Source organism: Arachis ipaensis, chromosome B5 (genome assembly GCF_059453495.1).
Source record: "Arachis ipaensis isolate K30076 ecotype BB chromosome B5, ASM5945349v1, whole genome shotgun sequence".
In the NCBI taxonomy this organism is placed as follows: domain Eukaryota; kingdom Viridiplantae; phylum Streptophyta; class Magnoliopsida; order Fabales; family Fabaceae; genus Arachis; species Arachis ipaensis.
The window spans coordinates 123,440,651-123,461,191 of NC_142440.1; the positions used below are offsets into that span (position 1 = coordinate 123,440,651).

General features: G+C 40.3%; 1 protein-coding gene, 1 non-coding gene and 1 pseudogene across 2 annotated transcripts; 1 reads left to right on the plus strand and 2 right to left on the minus strand.

Annotated features, from left to right (window-relative positions):
- Positions 1 to 734: 734 nt before the first annotated feature.
- On the minus strand, positions 735 to 838 carry LOC148565645 (small nucleolar RNA R71). Its single transcript, XR_015885330.1, has one exon. It is a non-coding gene; the product is annotated as a small nucleolar RNA R71 (small nucleolar RNA).
- Positions 839 to 12,445: 11,607 nt separating this feature from the next.
- Positions 12,446 to 13,694, plus strand: LOC107641999 (uncharacterized). The gene is made up of 3 exons (XM_016345339.3): positions 12,446 to 12,508; positions 12,622 to 13,494; positions 13,605 to 13,694. The coding sequence occupies exons 1-3, from the start codon at positions 12,446 to 12,448 to the stop codon at positions 13,692 to 13,694; spliced, it is 1,026 nt and encodes a 341-aa protein (XP_016200825.2).
- Positions 13,695 to 19,316: 5,622 nt separating this feature from the next.
- On the minus strand, positions 19,317 to 20,541 carry LOC148565646 (uncharacterized; annotated as a pseudogene).

Sequence of the window (20,541 nt, forward strand, 5' to 3'; positions counted from 1 at the left end):
GTTACATGCTTTCTTTCTTTACGCCTTTAGATTCATGCAACTAACTCACTGACTCACTAACTGTTTGATTTAATTCCTCAATTGATCTAACCATACTCTTTCATTAACCAAGAGTATTTCACTTGTTTGTGTTTGAGCTGTGTTCTTGTATGACAGGTAGGAGAGGAGAGACATCAACTCCTCCGTATACCGAACCAGAGAGGACCCTTCATAGACTTAGAAGGGAAGCAAGAGGGAAGAGAGTAGTGGGAGAAGAGGAATCTGAAGGAGAATCTGAGGACAATTTTGAGGAAGCTTTAGATCTCAACATGGATAGAGAAGTTCACAACCATGAGAGAGCTGATGGAAACAATACCATCCCTGAGAGGAGGGTTTTGAGTTCATACATAAACCCAACCTCAGGGAATTGTGGTAGTAGCATCCAGAAACCACCCATTCAGGCCAACAATTTTGAGCTCAAGCCACAGCTAATATCATTGGTGGAAAATCATTGTTCCTTTGGAGGAAGTGCTAATGAAGACCCAAACCAACATCTCACAAAATTCTTGAGAATTTGTGACACTGTGAAGTCCAATGGAGTCCAGGAAGATGCCTATAAACTGCTCTTGTTCCCATTTTCACTTAGGGACAAAGCAGCTAAGTGGCTGGAATCATTCCCAAGGGGGAGTCTAACAACATGGGATGAGGTGGAAAGCAAGTTTCTGGCACGTTTCTACCCTCCACAAAAGGTCAATAGGCTTCGATCTGAGGTCCAGACTTTTAGACAACAAGATGGTGAAACTCTCTACGAGGCATGGGAGAGATTCAAGGACTTGACAAGGAAATGCCCACCAAACATGTTCCATGATTGGGTGCAACTGCACATCTTCTATGATGGGCTCTCTTATGAATCAAGGAAGGCTGTAGACCATTCATCAGGAGGTTCATTGAACAGGAAAAAGACTGTGGAAGAAGCCATTGAAGTGATTGAGACAGTGGCTGAGAATGAGTACTACTATGCATCAGAAAGGCACAACACTAAGGGAGTCATGGAACTGAACCAGGTTGATACAATTCTAGCCCAAAACAAGGTGTTTGCCAAGCAACTAGCAGAACTCACCAGGCAATTAGAAACAAAGCAAGTGGCTGCAATCCACACACAAGATCAAGAGGAAGTAGGCATTGAAGGAAGTGATTGGGAAGAGGCCAATTATGTGGGAAACCAACAAAGGCAATCATATGATCCACATTCCAATACTTACAACCCAGGCTGGAGAAACCACCCAAACTTTGGGTGGGGAAACCAACAAACCCAACCACAAAACCACAAACCTTACAACCACAACCAACATAACAATTCCACATACCAAAACTCCAACCAAAGATCATACCAAGCCACACAAAACACTTACCCCCAATCATCATACCATGACCAAAGTAATCAACCTACCCAACCCAATCCGAACCAACAATTTCAAGATCAATTAAACCGGATTGAAGGAATGATGGCAACCATGAGTCAAGACATAATTGAATTGAAAAGCTTCAGGGATGATGTGAGGACTACCTTAAGAAACCATGGTGAAAAACTCAAATGGATGGAATGTCTGGTAGGAGAGCTATCTCGACAGGCCCCAAAATCAACTGCAGTGTTCCCTAGTGACACAGAAAAGAATCCTAAAGGGGAACAAAAGAGAGTAAGATGGGAAGAATGCAAGGCCATCACCTTATTGAAGGAAGTCTCAGAAGAAGAAGGAATCAGGCCCTCAGAGCATGAACCGGAAATCTTGAAAGAAGGTGTGGAAGAAGTTAAGCAGGAAGGTGGAACTGAGCAAGCCAAGGAACTGCAAAAAGGCATGATGGAAATATACCAACCAAAAGCACCATTTCCTGAAAGGTTAGGAGGAGGTGAAAAAAAGAAAACCTATTCAAGGTTTCTAGAGACATTTAACTCTCTTCATGTCAATATTCCTTTTCTTGAGATTCTTCATCAAATGCCCACACACATCAAGTATTTAAAGGAATTGTTAAGCAAGAAAAGAGTTTTGAAGGGAGGACAAACTGTAACAATGAACAAAGAATGCAGTGCTCTCATCAAGAAGGACACCCTCTCTAAGAAAACGGACCCAGGAAGTTTTCATATCACTTGCATCATTGGGGAAACAAAAATTGACAGAGGATTCTGTGATCTAGGAGCTAGCATAAATGTGATGCCTCTAACTCTTATGAAGAGGCTACAATTGAATGAGGTGAGATCCACTGATGTAATCATACAACTGGCTGACAAAACTCAGAAGCAAGCTGAAGGGGTAGTTGAAAATGTGCTGGTGAAAGTGGGAGATTATTATTTCCCCACAGACTTTGTCATTGTGGACATGGAGGAAAGCTATTTACACCCTATCATTCTGGGCAGACCATTTCTAGCCACTACTAGAGCGCTCATAGATGTAGAACAAGGAGAGCTAATTCTGAGAATACATGATGAACAGCTCATTTTCAAAGTCTTCAAACCTGCATCTGAACCTGAACCAGAATTTGAAAAGCCTAAAGATGATAGTAGCCATCCGTGTTTGGAGGAAAGTAATCCAGCAGCTGAGACTCTAAAACCGTCATTAGAAGGCAAACAAAAGTTGCAAGAGTTAGAGCCACAAGAATCAGTGGAAACAGATCAGAAGGATCCTCCTGACATAAAGGTCAATGAAGAAATCCTCAAGAGAAAGGGAAGAGTGATAGGGAGATTGCCAAGAGGATGGAGAAACAAGAAAATTCCCACTGAAGGTTTTTCTCCGGGAGATAAAGTGATCTCAAGTCATTATCTGCCAATCCCACCTGGCCTCAAGACCATTCCTTCCCAGCTCCCTCAAGTGTTCACAATCAAGAAAGTTCTTTCTATGGAACATTTAGAGGTCATGAATGAATCAAGAGGGGACGTTTTCATAGTAAGAGGAGAGGACGTCAAGCACTACAATCCACCCTAACAAGGGACAACCGTCAAGCTAGTGACGTTAAAGAAGCGCTTCATGGGAGGCAACCCATGTTTTTAGTATCCTTAATCTTTAGTGCTTTGCTTTACATCTAATAAAGTATGGTTTCTTACGCATGAACTTGAATCCTCAGGACAACTATTGATTAAGTGCACCAAACCGTGCATGTAAATTACAATTGGTCTCTAAGTTTGGTGTGCCTGATGGCACTCCCAAATCTTACTCAAATTGAATTCCATCTTTCATTCAAGGTGCACAACCAAACATTAAGTTTGGTGTTCTTTTTGAACACGGTTTATGAAAAGCAAGAAATACCTCTGGATTTCAAAATTCATGACAAGTATACCATTCATATGTTTTAGTGCTTTAGTTTCAATTACTTAGGGTAGTCACTTTGTTTAGAATCAAAGAGCCAAGGTGACTATGATTTATTAGAAATATGCACACTCATTAAGGGCAACCAACATGGATTTCATGTCATCAGGAGACTTAATCAAAAACTAAGTTTGGTGTCCAAATAATAAGTGTGCATGCATGTAGAAGTCACGGCTATAAGTTCATAAAGACAAGCATTGATTTACATGTGCAAATACTATTCATAATTCACATGGACCGAAAAATGAGAGCAAATTTGTTTGTTTGTGCAGGTACAAAAAAAAAAAAGACAAAAATGGAGGAAAAAGACAAAAGGGAGGGACGTGCTTGGTCAAAAAGAAAACTCATAAATCTTTGAAACTAACACATGGGAAAAGGAAGTTCTGCAAGAAAAGAAAGCTACATGTACAACCTAATGCATCCAGAATACTTCCAAGAAAATGAAAAGCCAATCGTCCCTATCTACAATTCATATATTTACCATCAAGCCACCCTTCACAAACCACCCTAGCCGTTCATTTTTCACTCATGGGGCACTATAAAGAACCACTTGGGGAACGAGTCCCACACCATCAAGCCTCCTTCATACACTTTTTCCTTCATCATAGCATAACCATCTCTTGCCGAAAACAATCTCACCACACCTCCAACAACACTTCTTGCTTCACCTTGTCAACTTTAGTTGTCACTTACCAAAATGGCAGCTTCATCTAGCCACAAAAGAAGAAAAGACAAGCAGCCAATGGAGGAAAACAGGGGATTCGATGCATGGAGATACAGATCAGTATTCCATGAGATTCAAGCTGAATGGGTGAGAAAAACAAGAGGGGCTCCAAGAGTCTTGAGAAGGGGAGACCTAACACCTGAAGCTAAAGGGTGGTATGCAATAGTTAGGAGATCCATCCTACCCACTGCAAACTCTTCAGAAATAGTCCCTAAAAGAGCCATCTTGCTACATTGCATTATGGTTGGAGGAGAGATCAAAGTTCATAAACTCATTGCTGAGCAGATACAAGAGTTTAGTGAGAAAAGTGACCCTGAATCCTGGCTTCATTTCCCTAGCACCATCATTAGACTATGCATCGATGCCCAAGTACCACTTGAGGATGAAAGACCTAATTGGCTATATCCTGGGCTGGCCATAACTGCACACAGAATGACTCTTGGCCCAACTCCTCCAAGACATACAAGAAGAAGAAATGAAGGAGGGCAACAAGTGGAAGCCGAGCAAGAAGCAGCACAAGAAAGACAGGAAGGAGAAGACAGAGAAGAAGAGCAAGAAGAGCAAGCAACTCCTGAAAGAAGACAACGAATTCCCAGAGACCCCATGGATATGAGCAGAATGCAGGAAATCATGGAAGGAATGTCTCAACAATACATGAGGTCTCAGGAAAGACAAGAAGACTTTCATCTAAAAATGATGGATATGCAAAGGAACTTTGAATCAAGATTCTTTGATCTGCAAAGGGAACAAAATCTACACTTACAGGAATCCTTCAGCCACATATGCCAACACCAAGATGCCAATGTCTTGGCAATCAAGGAAGCCACCACTTTACAGAATGCAAGATACTCAGTCCAAGCTGATTACAACATCAGTTCGCAAATCAAGCTTAACTACATAGGGGAACATCTACACAAGATGGACCCAGCATTCCCAGCTTATGATGAGTATTTCAAAGGGAGGAAAGAAGGAGAAATAAACAAGGCAATGATCCTTGAAAAAGGAGTGGAAGAAACGATGAAAAAGGCTGGATTCTGGAAAAAGCTCATAAGAAAAGACAAAGGAAGCACAAGTGGTCAAAAAGAGGCAGGAAGCAAGAAGAAGCAGGATCCCAAGAATTAAGAAGAACCAAGCAATAAATAAGAGGTGGTCTCGTTCCTTAATAATCAAATGATAATTGGTGAATTGTCTATTATGAACGTGTTTTCATCATAAGTCATTTAAGTGTTAGGAGGAGTCTTTTTTTTATGAGTCGTTTTTTTTTAGTATGTGTGTTTGTTAAGTGCTTTGAATAAAGTTAATGCCTAGATGTTTGGATATAACTTCACCTTCTTAAACAAATGCTTGCCATGCTTGTTCTGTTTCCAAAAATAAAAGAAAAGTTTGAACAAAAGTAACTTGGCTAAATTAGTAACAAATTAAGTAGAATTAAGTGGTGGTATGCATGCTTGATTGTTTAGTCAGATCACTGGAATTAGAGTGTAGAATTATCATTCTTTATGTAGAAATTGAAAATTGTCTATGGATCTTGATGAATAAATGTCTTTGGCCATAAAAAAGAAAGAAAAAGAAGAAGAAAAAGCCACTGAAAAAGGGCAACCAAAAAGCAAAAAAAAAAAAAAATTGAGAAAATAAGCTAGGCATCAATGGTTTGAACTTCTGAGACAAATGCCTGTGGTGTTTATGTATTAAGGATATGCTTGGATGAATAGGTTCTGAGGAGTGTTTCAACACTTGGTAACTTGGGTTAACTAACCCGGGATTATCAACCAAAAGTCCATTATCAAGAGCAACCTAAATACAAAACATTTAGTCACACAAAGAGGTGCTGGGCACCAATGTCTCAAGAAGAAATGTGAACTAAAATGCCTAAAGTGGATATGTGTAGTGCACTGATAAGAAAAAGAAAATGCCAAAGGCTTGTGCAACACATGACACTAAGCAAACAAGGAGCAAAAGAAGCTCTAAGAAAAAGAAAAGAAAAACAGAAGAAAGGTACCAAAGACATAAGAATAACAAGAGGCCATAGCAATTTTTGATGGATGCAATGAAAAAGTGATAATCCTACCTGATAAGTATGAAAAAGTGATGCTGCAACTTTCTGCATAAAACCCTTCTGATGAACTTCAAATGCTTTCTAATATAGCCAATGTAATTGCTTTCTGTTTCATACTTTCTTCTCAAATAACTCAGGACTTGCTTAGGGACAAGCAAGTATTAAGTTTGGTGTTGTGATGCCAAGGCATCATGGACTAGTTTCACTAGCAATTTTCTGTTAGTTTTAGTTGTTTTATGCATTTTCTTGAGCTTAAAGTAACCAAAAATGGTTAAATGAAGAACAAAGCAATAAATCATTCAACATGTAGATTTTTATGCAAATTCCATGAGTTTTTAGTTATATTATTTGAATGCTATGAATGGAAGATTTCTCATGAAACTTTGCAAGACTTTGATGCAATTGTTTGGATGATTTCAGGGAAGAAGAGGCTAAGCAAGGAAGCAAGAAAATCAATAAAGGAAGCTTGAATATCACATGTGGAGTTTAAGTTCCAGTTTAAGCTTAAACTGGAGCTTAAACGCCAAAATCATGAAGAATAAGAAATGCTGGGATTGAAGTTTAACCTCCAGTTTGACCTCAAACTGGAGGTTAAACGCCAGAATGATAGGCCTCACTTAAGGAGCATTCCACGTTTAACCTCCAGTTTGAGTCAAACTGGAGGTTAAACGCCAGAATGAGTATGACACCAGGGAGGAGTTCCACGTTTAACCTCCAGTTTGACCTCAAACTGGAGGTTAAACGCCAGAACCAGGAAGAGTACCAGGGGCCATTCCACGTTTAAGCTCCAGTTTGACTCAAACTGGAGCTTAAACGTGTTCGACGTTTTCTTTCACTCCAGGGTTGCTCTCTCCACCTCCACGTTTAACCTCCAGTTTGACCCCAAACTGGAGGTTAAACGTGTTCGACACCTCCAGGGCCACCATTCCAAGCTTCCACGTTTAACCTCCAGTTTGACCTCAAACTGGAGGTTAAACGTGTTCGACCTCCAGTAAGCTTCCACCCTTTTCCACGTTTAACCTCCAGTTTGACCTCAAACTGGAGGTTAAACGTGTTCGACCTCCAGGATGCCTCATTCCTTTTCCACGTTTAACCTCCAGTTTAACCTTAAACTGGAGGTTAAACGTGTTCGACTACATTACTCTCCAGGGCTACCATTCTTCCATTTCCACGTTTAAGCTTCAGTTTAACCTTAAACTGAAGCTTAAACGTGCTTCTACAAAAGGCCTCACTGGAAGTGTCTGGCGTTTAAGCTGCAGTTTAAGCTTAAACTGCAACTTAAACGCCACTCTTGGAAAAGGTTTCTGGGCCAAAAATATTGTGGTTTAAGTTAGTCTTTGAGCACAAATATTAACTTAAACTCACTTTGGTATGAAACCCAATTGAATATCATGGTTTATGGGATTGGGCCTGAAGGATTGATGAGTTTGAAATCTCAATTTATTGAGTCATGTGTCATTATTTGATTATCACTAAATTGGCTCAATGAAATGTACAGAATTTGGATCAACAACCTCATCAACATTATGGATCATAAACCCAAGGCAAAAGGAAAGCAAGGAGAGGCCTCAAAGCCCAAGAAGCACAACTGAAGCTCAATATAGAAAGTGTATAAATAGGATAGAATTGAAGTTAGAAAGGAATTTGGACTTTCACTTTTAGCCAGTTTTCCTTTTCTTTGTAATTGAATTCAGAGCTATGATTCACTAAACCCCCTTTCATTGGGTTAGGGAGCTCTATTGTAATTCAATGAATCAATAATAGTTTATCTTCTTCTTCAATCTTTTCTCTTGAATTTTGTTAGAAAGCTTCTCGATCTAATTCCATTGAGTAGTTGTCTTGGGAAAGAAGCTACTCATACTTGGAATCCTTCGGAGCCTTGGGAAAGGAATGGAGGATTCATGCTAGAGAAGCTTTCTCACAGTGGATTGGATTGGGGTTTGGATGGATATTGTGACATGTAATCCTACCAAATTGTGGTTCATGAAATTGTGTGGTATAATCAGTGACCAAGCATCATCTCTTCTTATGAACATTTAAACCAAGGGATTGGGAATTTGTTTGTTTTTAGAGAGCATTGGTGAGCCAAGGAATTGGGATCCAATCATATAAGATTGCCAAGCAAAATTCAATGAATGCATTGGTTGAGGAAGAGATTTACATGTTTTGATTCGGAGATTTCAATATCTCCTAAACCCAATGAATTCCCCATTTCTGATTTCCACTTTCTCTTTACATTCTGCAATTCAATTCTTGCAATCATCCCCATTCCCTTTTAATTTCAGCAATTTACATTCTGCTCTTGAATTCATGCAAATTTAAGATTCAGCCATTTAATTTTCTTGTCATTTACTTTTCCCGCCAATTTTACATTCCGCAATTCTCATCTCAAATATTGATTCCGCTCAACTAGAACACACTTCTAATCCGAATTGCTCACTCAACCAATCCTTGTGGGATTCGACCTCACTCTATTGTGAGTTTTTACTTGACGATGATAACCGGTGCACTTGCCGGAAGGAATTTTGCCGATCGTGCAATTTCCTAAATCGTAGCATAACACGTTTATGCGCATCAATTACCAAGTGGGCTCCTCGTCGAATAATTCAGGATCGATGGCTGAGTTTCAACAATATATTGACAAAAGCCATCATGATTTAGTCAACCTGTTAACTTACCAGATGACTACTATTCTGAATCCTATCCTGGCTGACAATGAGTCAAAATATGATGGACTGGTTAAACAAGTCGAGAGAATTGCTCGAATTGTCGATTATGATGAGGGGCAGCCTATTCCCCAAGATTTGTTAGTAGACCAGGAGAACATAGGATATAATGAGGAGAATGTATTTAACAATCCTGAAAGGGAAGAAAATATTCCTTATCTCGTTCGACGATATCAAAATGCTGATGAAGTTTTAAATAGACTTCACACACAGCGTGTATATCATTACCAGGTGACAAGGATTGTCGAGGATGTCCTCAATGGAATGGGTATCAACGTGGGTCTCATGCATCATCGACTATATTTTGTTTCTGTTTTTCCTTCTGCAGTGCAAATGACAGAAGTCGAACGGGTGGGTGGTGAGCCATGACTTCTCGTATAGAATGAGAAACTAACGCATGGCATCACCGAACCAGCGAAATGATACTGCTTCGACATGCGTCCTACAAACCATGGAGCAACACCTGACGTCGGCACCACGCACAAAGTGAGAAGCAGGCGCGTGATTGGGCCTGCTGGTCGTTGATTCTCCTGCACCCAAGCTTCCCATGAGCTGCAAAAAGAGCTTGATGCAGACACCTGTGAGCATAATTGTAAGAATCGGACCAAATCGGTCGGTTTGACTGAAAAATCGATGAACCGATAGTCTGAAATAATGCCAGATGGAAACGATCATGTATCTAATGCGATCAAGTTGTCATGGATCAAACAAATCCATGATGCGGAGGCGTTGGACACTCCAGAGTCTGTGCAACGCTATGTTTGATGTCATATATTTTGCTTGATTGGTACCACTTTGTTTCTTGACAAGTTGACGTCGATGGTGAGTTGCAAGTACTTGTCCCTGTTAAGAAATTTTTCAGAAATCAGGTCTTACAGTTGAGGATCAGCATGTTTGGCATATCTATATTATGTTGGGTCTCGCGTTATGATATGAAGGAGATGGATGGTCCACTAGTGTTATTGCACATCTAAGCATGGAAGCAAATGCCTTGGCTAGCTCCGAGTCCCACACCTGTTCCTGTAGATGGAGTCTTTCTGTTGGCATGAAGGTAATTTTTTTTTTCGCATGAAAAATGGAATTATTACATCGTGAATTGTATATTACAATATTAAGTAATTATTGTAAGGTCCCACATCAGTTGGGGAGGAGAACGAAGTATGCCTTATAAAGATGTGGATACCTCTCCCTATCGTCAAAGGCAAAACCATGAGGCATTGTGTGCCAAAGCGAAAAATATCGTGCTAGCAGGTGATATGGGCTGTGACAGATGGTATTAGAGTCGGATCCCGGATCGATGTGCCAGCGAGGGCGCTGAGCTCCCTTAGGGGGGTGGATTGTAAGGTCCCACATCGGTTGGAGAGGGGAACGAAGCATGCTTTATAAGGGTGTAGATACCTCTTCCTAGCATGACGCGTTTTGACGAGTGAGTGTGGAGAACTTTGACTAGCATCCCTATCGTCAAAGGCAAAACCGTGAGGCCTTGTGTGCCAAAGTGGACAATATCATGCTAGCGGGTGATCTGGACTGTTACAGATGGTATCAGAGCTGAAGCTTGGATCGATGTGCCAGCGAGGACACTGAGCTCCCTTAGGGGGGTGGATTGTAAGGTCCCACATCGATTGGGGAGGAGAACGAAGCATGCCTTATAAGGGTGTGGATACCTCTCCATAGCATGACGCGTTTTGACGAGTGAGTGTGAGGGGGGCTTCGGCTAGCATCCCTATCGTCAAAGGCAAAACCATGAGGCCTTGTGTGCCAAAGCGGACAATATCATGCTAGCGGGTGGTCTGGGCTGTTACATCAATCAATTAAAATTTTTATTACTTACGCATGAATTGTTTATTGGTCTCTATCTATATCAATAATTGAGTTCAATTGCTTGGTGTGATGGTCTCTATAATACGTTAATCTTATTCTTTTTCTAGAAGGATTAATTTTATTCATTTTTTTTTCTTTTGAAAAATTAATTTACTTGTTTTACTAAACACCAGCTTGTTAATTGGTTCATGTTGTAGGTCAAATAAAGCTTCAACCTGATCAATAATGTTAATCTCCAAGGCCCAACAAATTATGAACAAGTATTATTAATATTGCACCCATACCTCTATTGTTATTATTTAGTCATCAAACTTTCCAGCATAATCCAAATTTCCAAATGCCATTTACTGGTCAGTGGTCACACTTCCAATTTTTGTTAGTATGTGAGAGTCGCTACACAAACAGCCCATCAACTTCAAGCCATTTATACCCTATTTGGCTGTAGCTGCCTTCATACTAGCTTCAACAATTATGCATAAAGCGGCTTTGTGTTCACTGACATTTCCGTAATTTTATTGCCTAGCCAGAGATTTTTTATATATTGCACTGCACCACATGCTACGAGGTAAAATTTTAACTGGCTATCCTTCCATATTGGACACTAACTGTTCCAATAAAGTGAATGGAACATGTAAAAATTTTCTTATCTTACATACCTTGTGATGAGTATGAGAAATCACAATGCAAGATCCTATAACAATCCTTTAAAAGAAGGATCATTCAGTACTGAATTTTCCACCTGGCAACTCCTAGGCTCATTCAAATTTTTGCTGTGTGCCTTATTACAAGAATATCCCTGCTGCATCTTTTTCCCACCTTGCTTTACATTACATGTATACACACCAGTGCATATTGTTTGACTTGCTATCATACATATACATCGAGACAAACAATTTTCTGACATACTCATTCTAATTTCTGTGTGGTCATTTCAATTTCAAAAATCGGTGAGTCTTTATCATATTAGGTGAGTCTTTATCATATTATAATATATGATGATAACTGATAAATTCTATATATTTATTTTTTCCTCTATTAAATATCAGGTATACTTTGTATAATACATATAATAAATTGGAATTAGAATTAGATTAGATACTATATTATATAATATTATAGGAAATATATTACATATATTATATGATTATATGATATAATAATAATAATAATAATAATAATAATAATAATAATAATAATAATAACATTAGGCTTCTCAAGAGTTGGTATGTAATTAGGCTTCTCAAGCTTATAATTAAAAGTTCGATTTGTGTCACTGTGTGCAATGAAATTTATGTGAAAAAAATAATAAGAATAACAAGTTATCAGTACTTTAAGATACAGAGTTATTAATTAATAATATTAGTTACTATTCATTTATATGAAGCATGGCCATGTAACTTTTCATTGTAGCATCACCATCACTGCAATTCATCATGATATCATCATACCATATATCACAAGTAGCTATAAGTAGCTACATATACAACATAATAGAGATAAGAGATCACTTCTGAAATATCACTCAAAAGGGCTTTGTTTTTGGATTGATTTCCTTTCAATAAGGTTTTCTTCTTCGGTCTTTCTTCTTCAGGAAATTATTAACATTGATGATAACGTTGATGATAATATAACTTTCTTTTTCAAACATTTCTTATATTCTTTTGAGTTAATTTATATTCAATGTTCTTTTGATTTTAAAATCTTCTTTTATTGTGATGACAACCAATCAGTTATTCAAATTTCATTTGTTGACCATGCCATACGTTGAGTTTCAGACAACATGGATAGCCTCAGCTCTTACTATCAAGGAAGATACTTTTATATGGAGATCAACCCCAACTTAGTATGTAGCTAACTCACTGAATAGACAAAATTTTTTATTTTTTGTATCAAGCTTATTTTGACTAGCGTCATATTATATCATACATTTAATACTTGATACCTTCTCTTTTGAAGGAGATGGGTGAAATTCCTTCGACATTCTATAGGAGATTTAAAGATGCACTACCAAACTTGATGACATTTTATGATTCTGCTGGCAATGAAGTTGACCTGGTCATTGAGAAGTGCCATCAAACTGCTATAATTGTTACCGGCTACAATAACCTTGGCGCTATTTATGGCCTTAAAGATGAAGGTTGGTTGAGTGTCTGTTACGTTGGCCAAGACAGATTTCTCATTGTTGAAGTGAAGGACCACAACATGCAGACCAAAGAGCTGTGCTACCCACCGTTGAAGCTGAGTGTGGACATCAAACCATCAATACCTGTTCCAGGAATCATAGAACTATCTGACGATGAGACTAATGCAACTCCGCCGCTTGAAAATTTTGAACCTGTCCAAGTTTCACATATAGGATACCAACAACCTTATGCAGCTATGGATAATTCCAAGTGGGATGATGCCACTGACCAACTCCAACATCTTCCAGAATCTGTGTTGAATCTGTTGACCTGCATTGACCCTTCCACATATTATGGTCTTGAACCTTACTTTAATCAGCTGGAACCCAGTGTCAATAACGAGGATCAAGACGACCAACTGGATCCAATAAGACCAATCATTTCACTTCTTCCATTCCCGGAGTCTCCATTTTTAGATGTCCCACAGACAAAAAATATATCCTCTGTAGTGGCCGAAGAAACCAGTGATAATTGTAACATTAGTGCTGAGGTTGTTTCAAATGAGAATGCAGGGTTTCCAAATGGTCAGAGCCCTCCACCCCTGAATCGTAACAATGGCATTTCGCCACCGCGTTCCCCAATCATGCAAGACTTTTATTCAGTTGTCAGGGTGATATCTGAGTACCAGTCAAAACACTATTCTATGGTAGGTCTCTGCAATTCATAAATATTATCCTTGCTCATATTGAATGAAGTCAATTTCCTTGCATCTAAGTATTTAATAGCCCACCATTTTATGTCACTTTCATTTGGCAGCTACTTCTATCTGCTTTCTCTTTGCTTGCATTTCCTTCGAGGCCTGATTTCGTTGCGTTAGAGAGTTACACAAGCTACCAATCATCATGAAGCTTCGATGGAGGAGCCTCAGGTCATCAGAAGCCTTTCTTACCAGGGGTTGGAGAAAATTTTCAGTTGACTATAGCCTAAAATGTGGAAGTGTAGTTCGTTTCTGCGTCCCTATTAATGATGAAACTACTATATTTGTTTCTATATTACGTATGTAAGATGTTTAATTGGTAATTTTTTTATTTTAGCAATGCCTCTACAAGCTCATGCGGTATTGCAATGTCTCAACCATGTGTAATGTGGTATTAATGTCATTAGTTGTACCAACTTGTGTCTATCTATAACTTAAATGAATTAGAATTTTTCTGGCTCGACTTATGATTGGTTTATGTTTGAAGCCAATTGAGACAAGGGCCAATCTAAACAATTACAACTGTTAAATTATCTTCTATAAGACATTCATACACCTTTAATATACCAATTATTATTAAGAAAATATAATTAGTATTTTAATTTTATTAAACACCCTACCAGCAACTAAAATTAATGTAGTTATTTGTTATACAAATAGTTCCAAAACATGAAATGTAAGTTAAAACTTGAACAATGTTAATGCTGATCCCCGCTTCATTATTAAAATAAAACAATTATATTAATAGATTATAACCAGAAACTCGACCCAGCCCGCTTTGGAAGAAACGTCATCGTTTTATGGTTGTATAAAAAAAACCCAAAAAGCAATCACATTCGTTCGTTTCATGTTCTCCCAGCACCTTTCTACTCTTTTTGCCTTTGGAATGGAGTCAAAACCCCAACTAGCCTTCATGACCATCGCCGCCATTTTGGTCCTCATCGTATGTGCGTTTAACCCCTCTCAATTTTATGCTTTGCCCATATTTCTCCGTTACACAGGTATACTCAGTATTTCTTGGTTTTTTTTTATACTTCGTTCACAAATTATTCAATGAGTATTGCATGTTTGGTGTTCTTATTGTATTATCATTTTTTTAACAAGAGAGCTCAACACGAAGAGTGGAGCGACAAGCAAACTGACACAACGATATGAACAAGTAGGAAATAAAACTTCCTTAATGTCATCTCCGGCATAGCCATCAACAACAAAAAGGATCTAAACTACTCCATTCTCTAACACTGTTTAAAGATTTCTGAAATACCTCCTCTGTACTCCCTTCCTTGTTATTAAAGATCCGCATGTTCCTCTCTAGCCGAATGTTTCAAATAACTGAAAAGAAGCACAAAAGCCATTTGTTACGCTCTACCTTCTTATTAGCAGCACCTATCCAACTCTCAAAGTGTTCTTTTAGTGATCCCGGAACAACCCACAATCTCCTTAATTCAGATAGCCATTGACACCACACCTGCCAAGAAAACTCACAACCCAGGAACAAGTGATGAATAATTTCCACTTCTTTATTACACAAAATGCATATGTTATCACCTTGACCCGTAATTCCCAATCTAAGCAGTCTTTCTTTAGTATTCACTCTTCCTATCAGTGTAAACCAGATAAATAACTCCAATCATGGTGGCACCAAACCTTTCCATAAGGTTCTTGTGAAACTGTAGCTGGTTATATCCTCCCGAAGAGATTCTGATTGAACTACCTGCACAAAAGAGTTAGTTGAGAATATACCTTCCTTGTCAAATTTCCAAAAAATTATGTCCGGCTTATCATGTGCCAGCTTTACAGGTCTTAGGGTCTCATGCAATTGAACCACTAGATCCAACTCCCACTGGTATAACTCTCGCCTCCACTGGAAATTCCAAATCCACTCTAACCCATCCCAAAACCTACAATCCCCTATGACCGATCTTTTTTTGGTTTGAAATGGAGAAAAGCCTCAGAAAACTCATCTGTAACGGACCACTTTGTAACCAGACATCTTCCCAAAATCGAGTCCTCCTTCCGTCACCCACCTCCATAGACAATCCCGCAATCACCTTATCTTTCACACCATTATCCCTGAATTGTAGCTGACAGATATCCTTCCATGGACCCCCTCTAGTAGGTAATGTTTGAGCTGATAACATCACACTGGGATTCAAATCATAGCAGGACAATCTTCTTCCAAAGTGGGCATTCTTCTTTTGAAAAGCGCCACCACCACTTAAATAGTAGTGCGGAGTTTCTAACCACGACATCACCTATCCCCAATCCACCCAATTTTTTAGGGGCTTAAACCACCTCCCACTTAACAAGCGCCAAACCATTCCTGCCTTCCTCCTTACTCCACAGGAACCTCCTCTGCAGTGATATCAACTTTTCTGCCACTGCCTTTGGCATCTTATATAGACTCAGGTAGTACACCGGCAAGCTATTTAACACAGATTTAATTAGGACCAGCTTACCCGCCTTATTAAGGACCTTTGCTTTCCACAGGTTGAGCTTCTCCTCTACCTTGTCAATTATCGGTTTCCAGGTCCTGACTAGTCTTGGATTCGCTCCTAGAGAAATGCCAAGATATTTGACTGGGAGGCAGGCCTCCTTGCACCCCAACAAGTTACACATGTTGTGCGTCCACTGCTGTTCACAGTTGATTGGGATTAAACTTGATTTATCAAAGTTAATGGTTAGCCCCGACATCACCTCAAAGCACCTTAGCAGCCTAGCATAGTTTCTGATGGTCTCCTCTTCTGGTGGACAGAACAATATAGTGTCATCTGCGAACTGGAGGTGTGACAGCTCTATATTGTCCTTACCAACTAGAAGCGGCACAATATGTCTGTTCCTGACTGCCTCCCCTACCATCCTATGCAGAACATCAACCACTAGAACAAACACAAACAGAGATAGTGGATCACCTTGTCTTAAATCCCTCTCCATCTTAAACGGTTTAGATGGAGAGCCATTTACCAGAATCAACATGGATGCTGTGCCAACACACTCCTTAACCCACTCCCTCCACCTCCAGCCAAACCCCATCTTCTGTAGCACGATGTCCACAAAGCTCCATTTAACCCAATCATAAGCCTTTTGAAAGTCTAGTTTGATGATTGCCGATTTTTTTTTCATCTTCAACCATTGCACTGTCTCGCAGGCAATAAGTGTCCCATCATGTATCTTGCCACCCTTCACAAAGGCGCTCTGAGTCTCCCCGACTAGACCTGGCATGACTGTTCTCATTCTCCTAACCATCACTTTTGAAATCACTTTGTAAACGCAACCTACCATGCTGATCGGCCGGAGGTCCTTGATCTCCTTGGCTCCAGTATACTTAGGTGCAAGGGCTACCCAAGTAATATTGGAATCAGATGGCAACCTTAAAGATTGAAAGAAATCCAGAACTGCTTTGCTAAACTCTGCACCAATCTCATCCCAGCACTTCTTGACGAAATTCATGTTATACCCATCACTTCCTGGTGCCTTGGATGACTCGCAATCCCAAATGGCCTCTCTAATCTCCTCTAATGTCGGTAATCTCTCCAAAGCTATCGACTCCTCTTCATCAATCCTGTTTACCAGTCCGTCTCAAAAACCCACCACCGGTGACCTCTCCTGGTGGTATAACTCTTATAAAAATATCTAATAGCAATCTTGATCCAAGCTTGATTTCTTATCAACCTTCCATTAATTAGCAGGGCGTCAATTATGTTGTTCCTTCTTCTTGCCGATGCTAAGTTATGAAAGTACCTAGTGTCTTTATCCATATCCTTCGCATGCTTGGAGCGTGATATCTGCTTCTAGTGTATCTCTTTTCTCACATACCACTGTTTGCAGTAGCTTACTAATGCCTTTCTTCTAGCTTCTGTTATATCATCATAAACTCCATTTCCAGCCAGCTCATCTATCTTCCTGAGCTCCACCTCAAATTGCTAAATTTTCTTATCCATGTCACCAAACTTGTCCTTATGCCATCTTCCCAAAGGTACCATAAGAGCCTTCAGTTTGTCCGTGAATTGCACCTCACCAAGATTCCTCCATTCCTCTCTGACCATTCTTAGGAAATCTTCATGTGTAAACTAGGCATCTAAGCTTCGAAAAGGACGCAGACCACCTCTGTACATGGTATTCTGAACTATAATTGCACAGTGATCTGATAGCCCTCTTGAACCCCCTTTTAATCGAACCTCTGGAAACTCCTCTGTCCATTCAACACTGACTAGGACTCTATCAATACGACTGCAAGAGCGGCCACTAAACCATGTATATTTGCGATCACTCAAAGGTAAGTCCACTAACTGCATATCTTGAACCCAGCTCTTGAAATCTTCTGCTGAATCGGTTAATCTGTCCTGACCTTTCCTCTCTTCAACATGAATGACTTCATTAAAGTCACCCATATAGCATAGCGGGACTTGGCATAAGCCAGCTACAAAGCTCAGTTCCTCCCATACAGCAAGTTTTCCTGTTCTATTATGAGCACCATATACCAAACAGAAAGCACAACGGAATTCATTTTTCAAAAGGACTTCTTCTACACATAACCATCTCTCCCCTTTATAACAGTTATTCATCCTGAACATCATGTCATCCCATATTAACAGGAGGCCCCCGGACGTTCCGTCCGACTCTACAAACTCCCACCCCACAGCATCGCTCCCCCAGATCCATATTACGTCAAACTTAGTCACAACTTACATTTTAGACTCAACCAGACCCAACATATTCAGTTTCTGTTTCTTTTTCAACTCTTTAACCATACTCAACTTTCCAACTCCTCCTAACCCCCTAATATTCCAAGAACTAAAAAACATAATGAAACATTATTACACACCTTTTTTAATTTTTTCGGTCTGCATCTTCGAGCCTTTTCTTTTTGCTTTGCCAACTTCCTCTTTTAAGCTAGTGCTTCATTCTGTTCTTGTAAAATCGCCATTATATCATCATCTTCGTTGTACTGCACTACTCCGGATTCAACTGCCAGTTCCCATGCCCTTTTATTTTCGAGCATCTGTTCATTTCTGTCCATCTCGTTCGTACCGCAATTCGCATGTTGTACAGGGCCAAAGTCATCACAATTCTCGCCCCTATTCTCAGCAACCTGCTCTCCAGCTCTATTATCACTGTCCCCCCTCCCCATTTTCACCACTTCCTTTGTCCAGCCTAGCACAAGCCAGTGTCATGTCATTCCCTATTGGTGAGTCTTCATCATTTTCAATTTGCCCAGCCCTCAAGCCCTGGACATCCTCTCCCAGCACCATATCCGTCTCCTTGGTGTACCCATTGCCCACCTCCTTACTGGCGGCATCAATCCGTACCTTCGCTGGCAAAGAGTTTCCATGGTGTAATGGATGCATAGCTTTGCCGCCTGCTTGCTGTATTTCAGTCGCATGCTTGCCCGCTACAATGCCTGCAGCGACGCGATCCATGCGGACCCCTTCTCACGCTACAGCTCAGACGTCTTCCTCCCGTCCAGCCGCCCAATTTTCCTTCACCGGACCTGCATCGTCGTGTTCGTTCCAGCCGCTTTTTTTCTCGCCAGCTCGGTGGTTGCCCCCGCTTCGAGGATCCACTGCGCTGACTGCATCCAAGTCCTCCTCTTCGACAGGGTCTCCAGCAGCGGCGCCTGACTCAGCAGCGTTTGGAGTGTAGCCAGATGGGCCAACCCGACCCGGACCCAGCAGCAACCCGCCTGTTCCTACTTCAACATTACACGGGCCAAGGTTGTGGTAGCCCAATCTCCCTACTTCCGCATAAGTCATGAATGGGACCTTATTGGGCTAGCATTGAGGCCTTTTTTGGGCAGAATTCTTCCTCCAAGGGCTTCCTTTAGTCAGCCCAGCAGTATCATAATTCCAAGTTAACGTTTTATCTAATTCAGAATCGTTAGCCAAATCATAGAATCCCTTTAAATTAGCACTCCTATTAACAGCAGAATCATCAGTTCCCATTGAATTTTGAATGTGAAATAAATTGCAATAATTCCATTCATTCAAAATATTTTCGGGAATTACCAATCTATCCCTATCATCTTCTTCTTCCCTTGGCACCACCATTGCCATCTCAGCTACCGGATCTCTGTTTCTCACTGGCACTATCACATTCGAACTTCTTGCACCCAGAATATCGCATGCTCTTGAGGCGCAAGGTTTATTCATATCATCAGACTTGCAATGTGCCCCATAGCTCTTATAACCGACCTCTTTAACTAGGACATTGAAACCGCTAGTACCAACTGTAATGTGAATCCATTCATTAATTATGTCCATGATACAAGTGTCAATTTGTACCTGTCCCACACTGAACGAGATACATGATTTTGTGGCTTCATCAAATCCTACTACTTCTCCCCATTGACTTTCTATCAGCTTGAACGTCTCCGTTGACCACATGTGCAAAGGAATACCAAAACACTCTATCCACACCCTTCGAGTTTCACTCCGTTCCTCTTCATCCCATCTCCACACGCTATGGAAGAACTCAATATATTGTTCAATTTGAACGTGTAGGCTTCTTCGGCACTTAGAATGCTATCAAAAGTTAGGATTGCTTTATACACTCCGAGTTCTCGTACTTCCACCACCTGCGGCGAATTCCTTTCAATCATAGCCTTCAGCGACTTATAGTCAATCGCCTTTGTCGTCCCACCTATTAGACTCCTTTGTAGCCAGACCAGGTTTTCTTTTGCCACGGGCACTTCCATCTTCTTCGTCTACCCATTCCCGTGAGGATCTCTTTTTTTTTCCTCTCCCCTTAACTCTTTCCCATTTCTCCCTAGGAACCTCTGGCTATCCTCATGCTGGGGTTTAACCTTAACAGTGTTCTGGGCTTCATTCGTCTCCTTCTGCCTCTGAACATTCTTCACTTCATTTGTACGTCGATAACGAGCTTCTCCTACTGAAATAACCTTACCTCATAGCCTCATTCTATCCATTTCTGCAATGGCTTTCAAGGCTCTACCCTTTGTTGTATACCGGATGAACGCAAAAATGTATGCCCTTCCAT

What these genes read in the sequence shown, in the direction of transcription:
- LOC107641999 (XM_016345339.3), top strand. Translation starts at nt 12,446, where the DNA reads ATGGATAGCCTCAGCTCTTACTATCAAGGAAGATACTTTTATATGGAG. An exon ending in TGGAGATCAACCCCAACTTA is followed by an intron (nt 12,509 to 12,621) that starts GTATGTAGCTAA and finishes TCTCTTTTGAAG; the next exon opens with GAGATGGGTGAAATTCCTTC. An exon ending in AGTCAAAACACTATTCTATG is followed by an intron (nt 13,495 to 13,604) that starts GTAGGTCTCTGC and finishes TTCATTTGGCAG; the next exon opens with CTACTTCTATCTGCTTTCTC.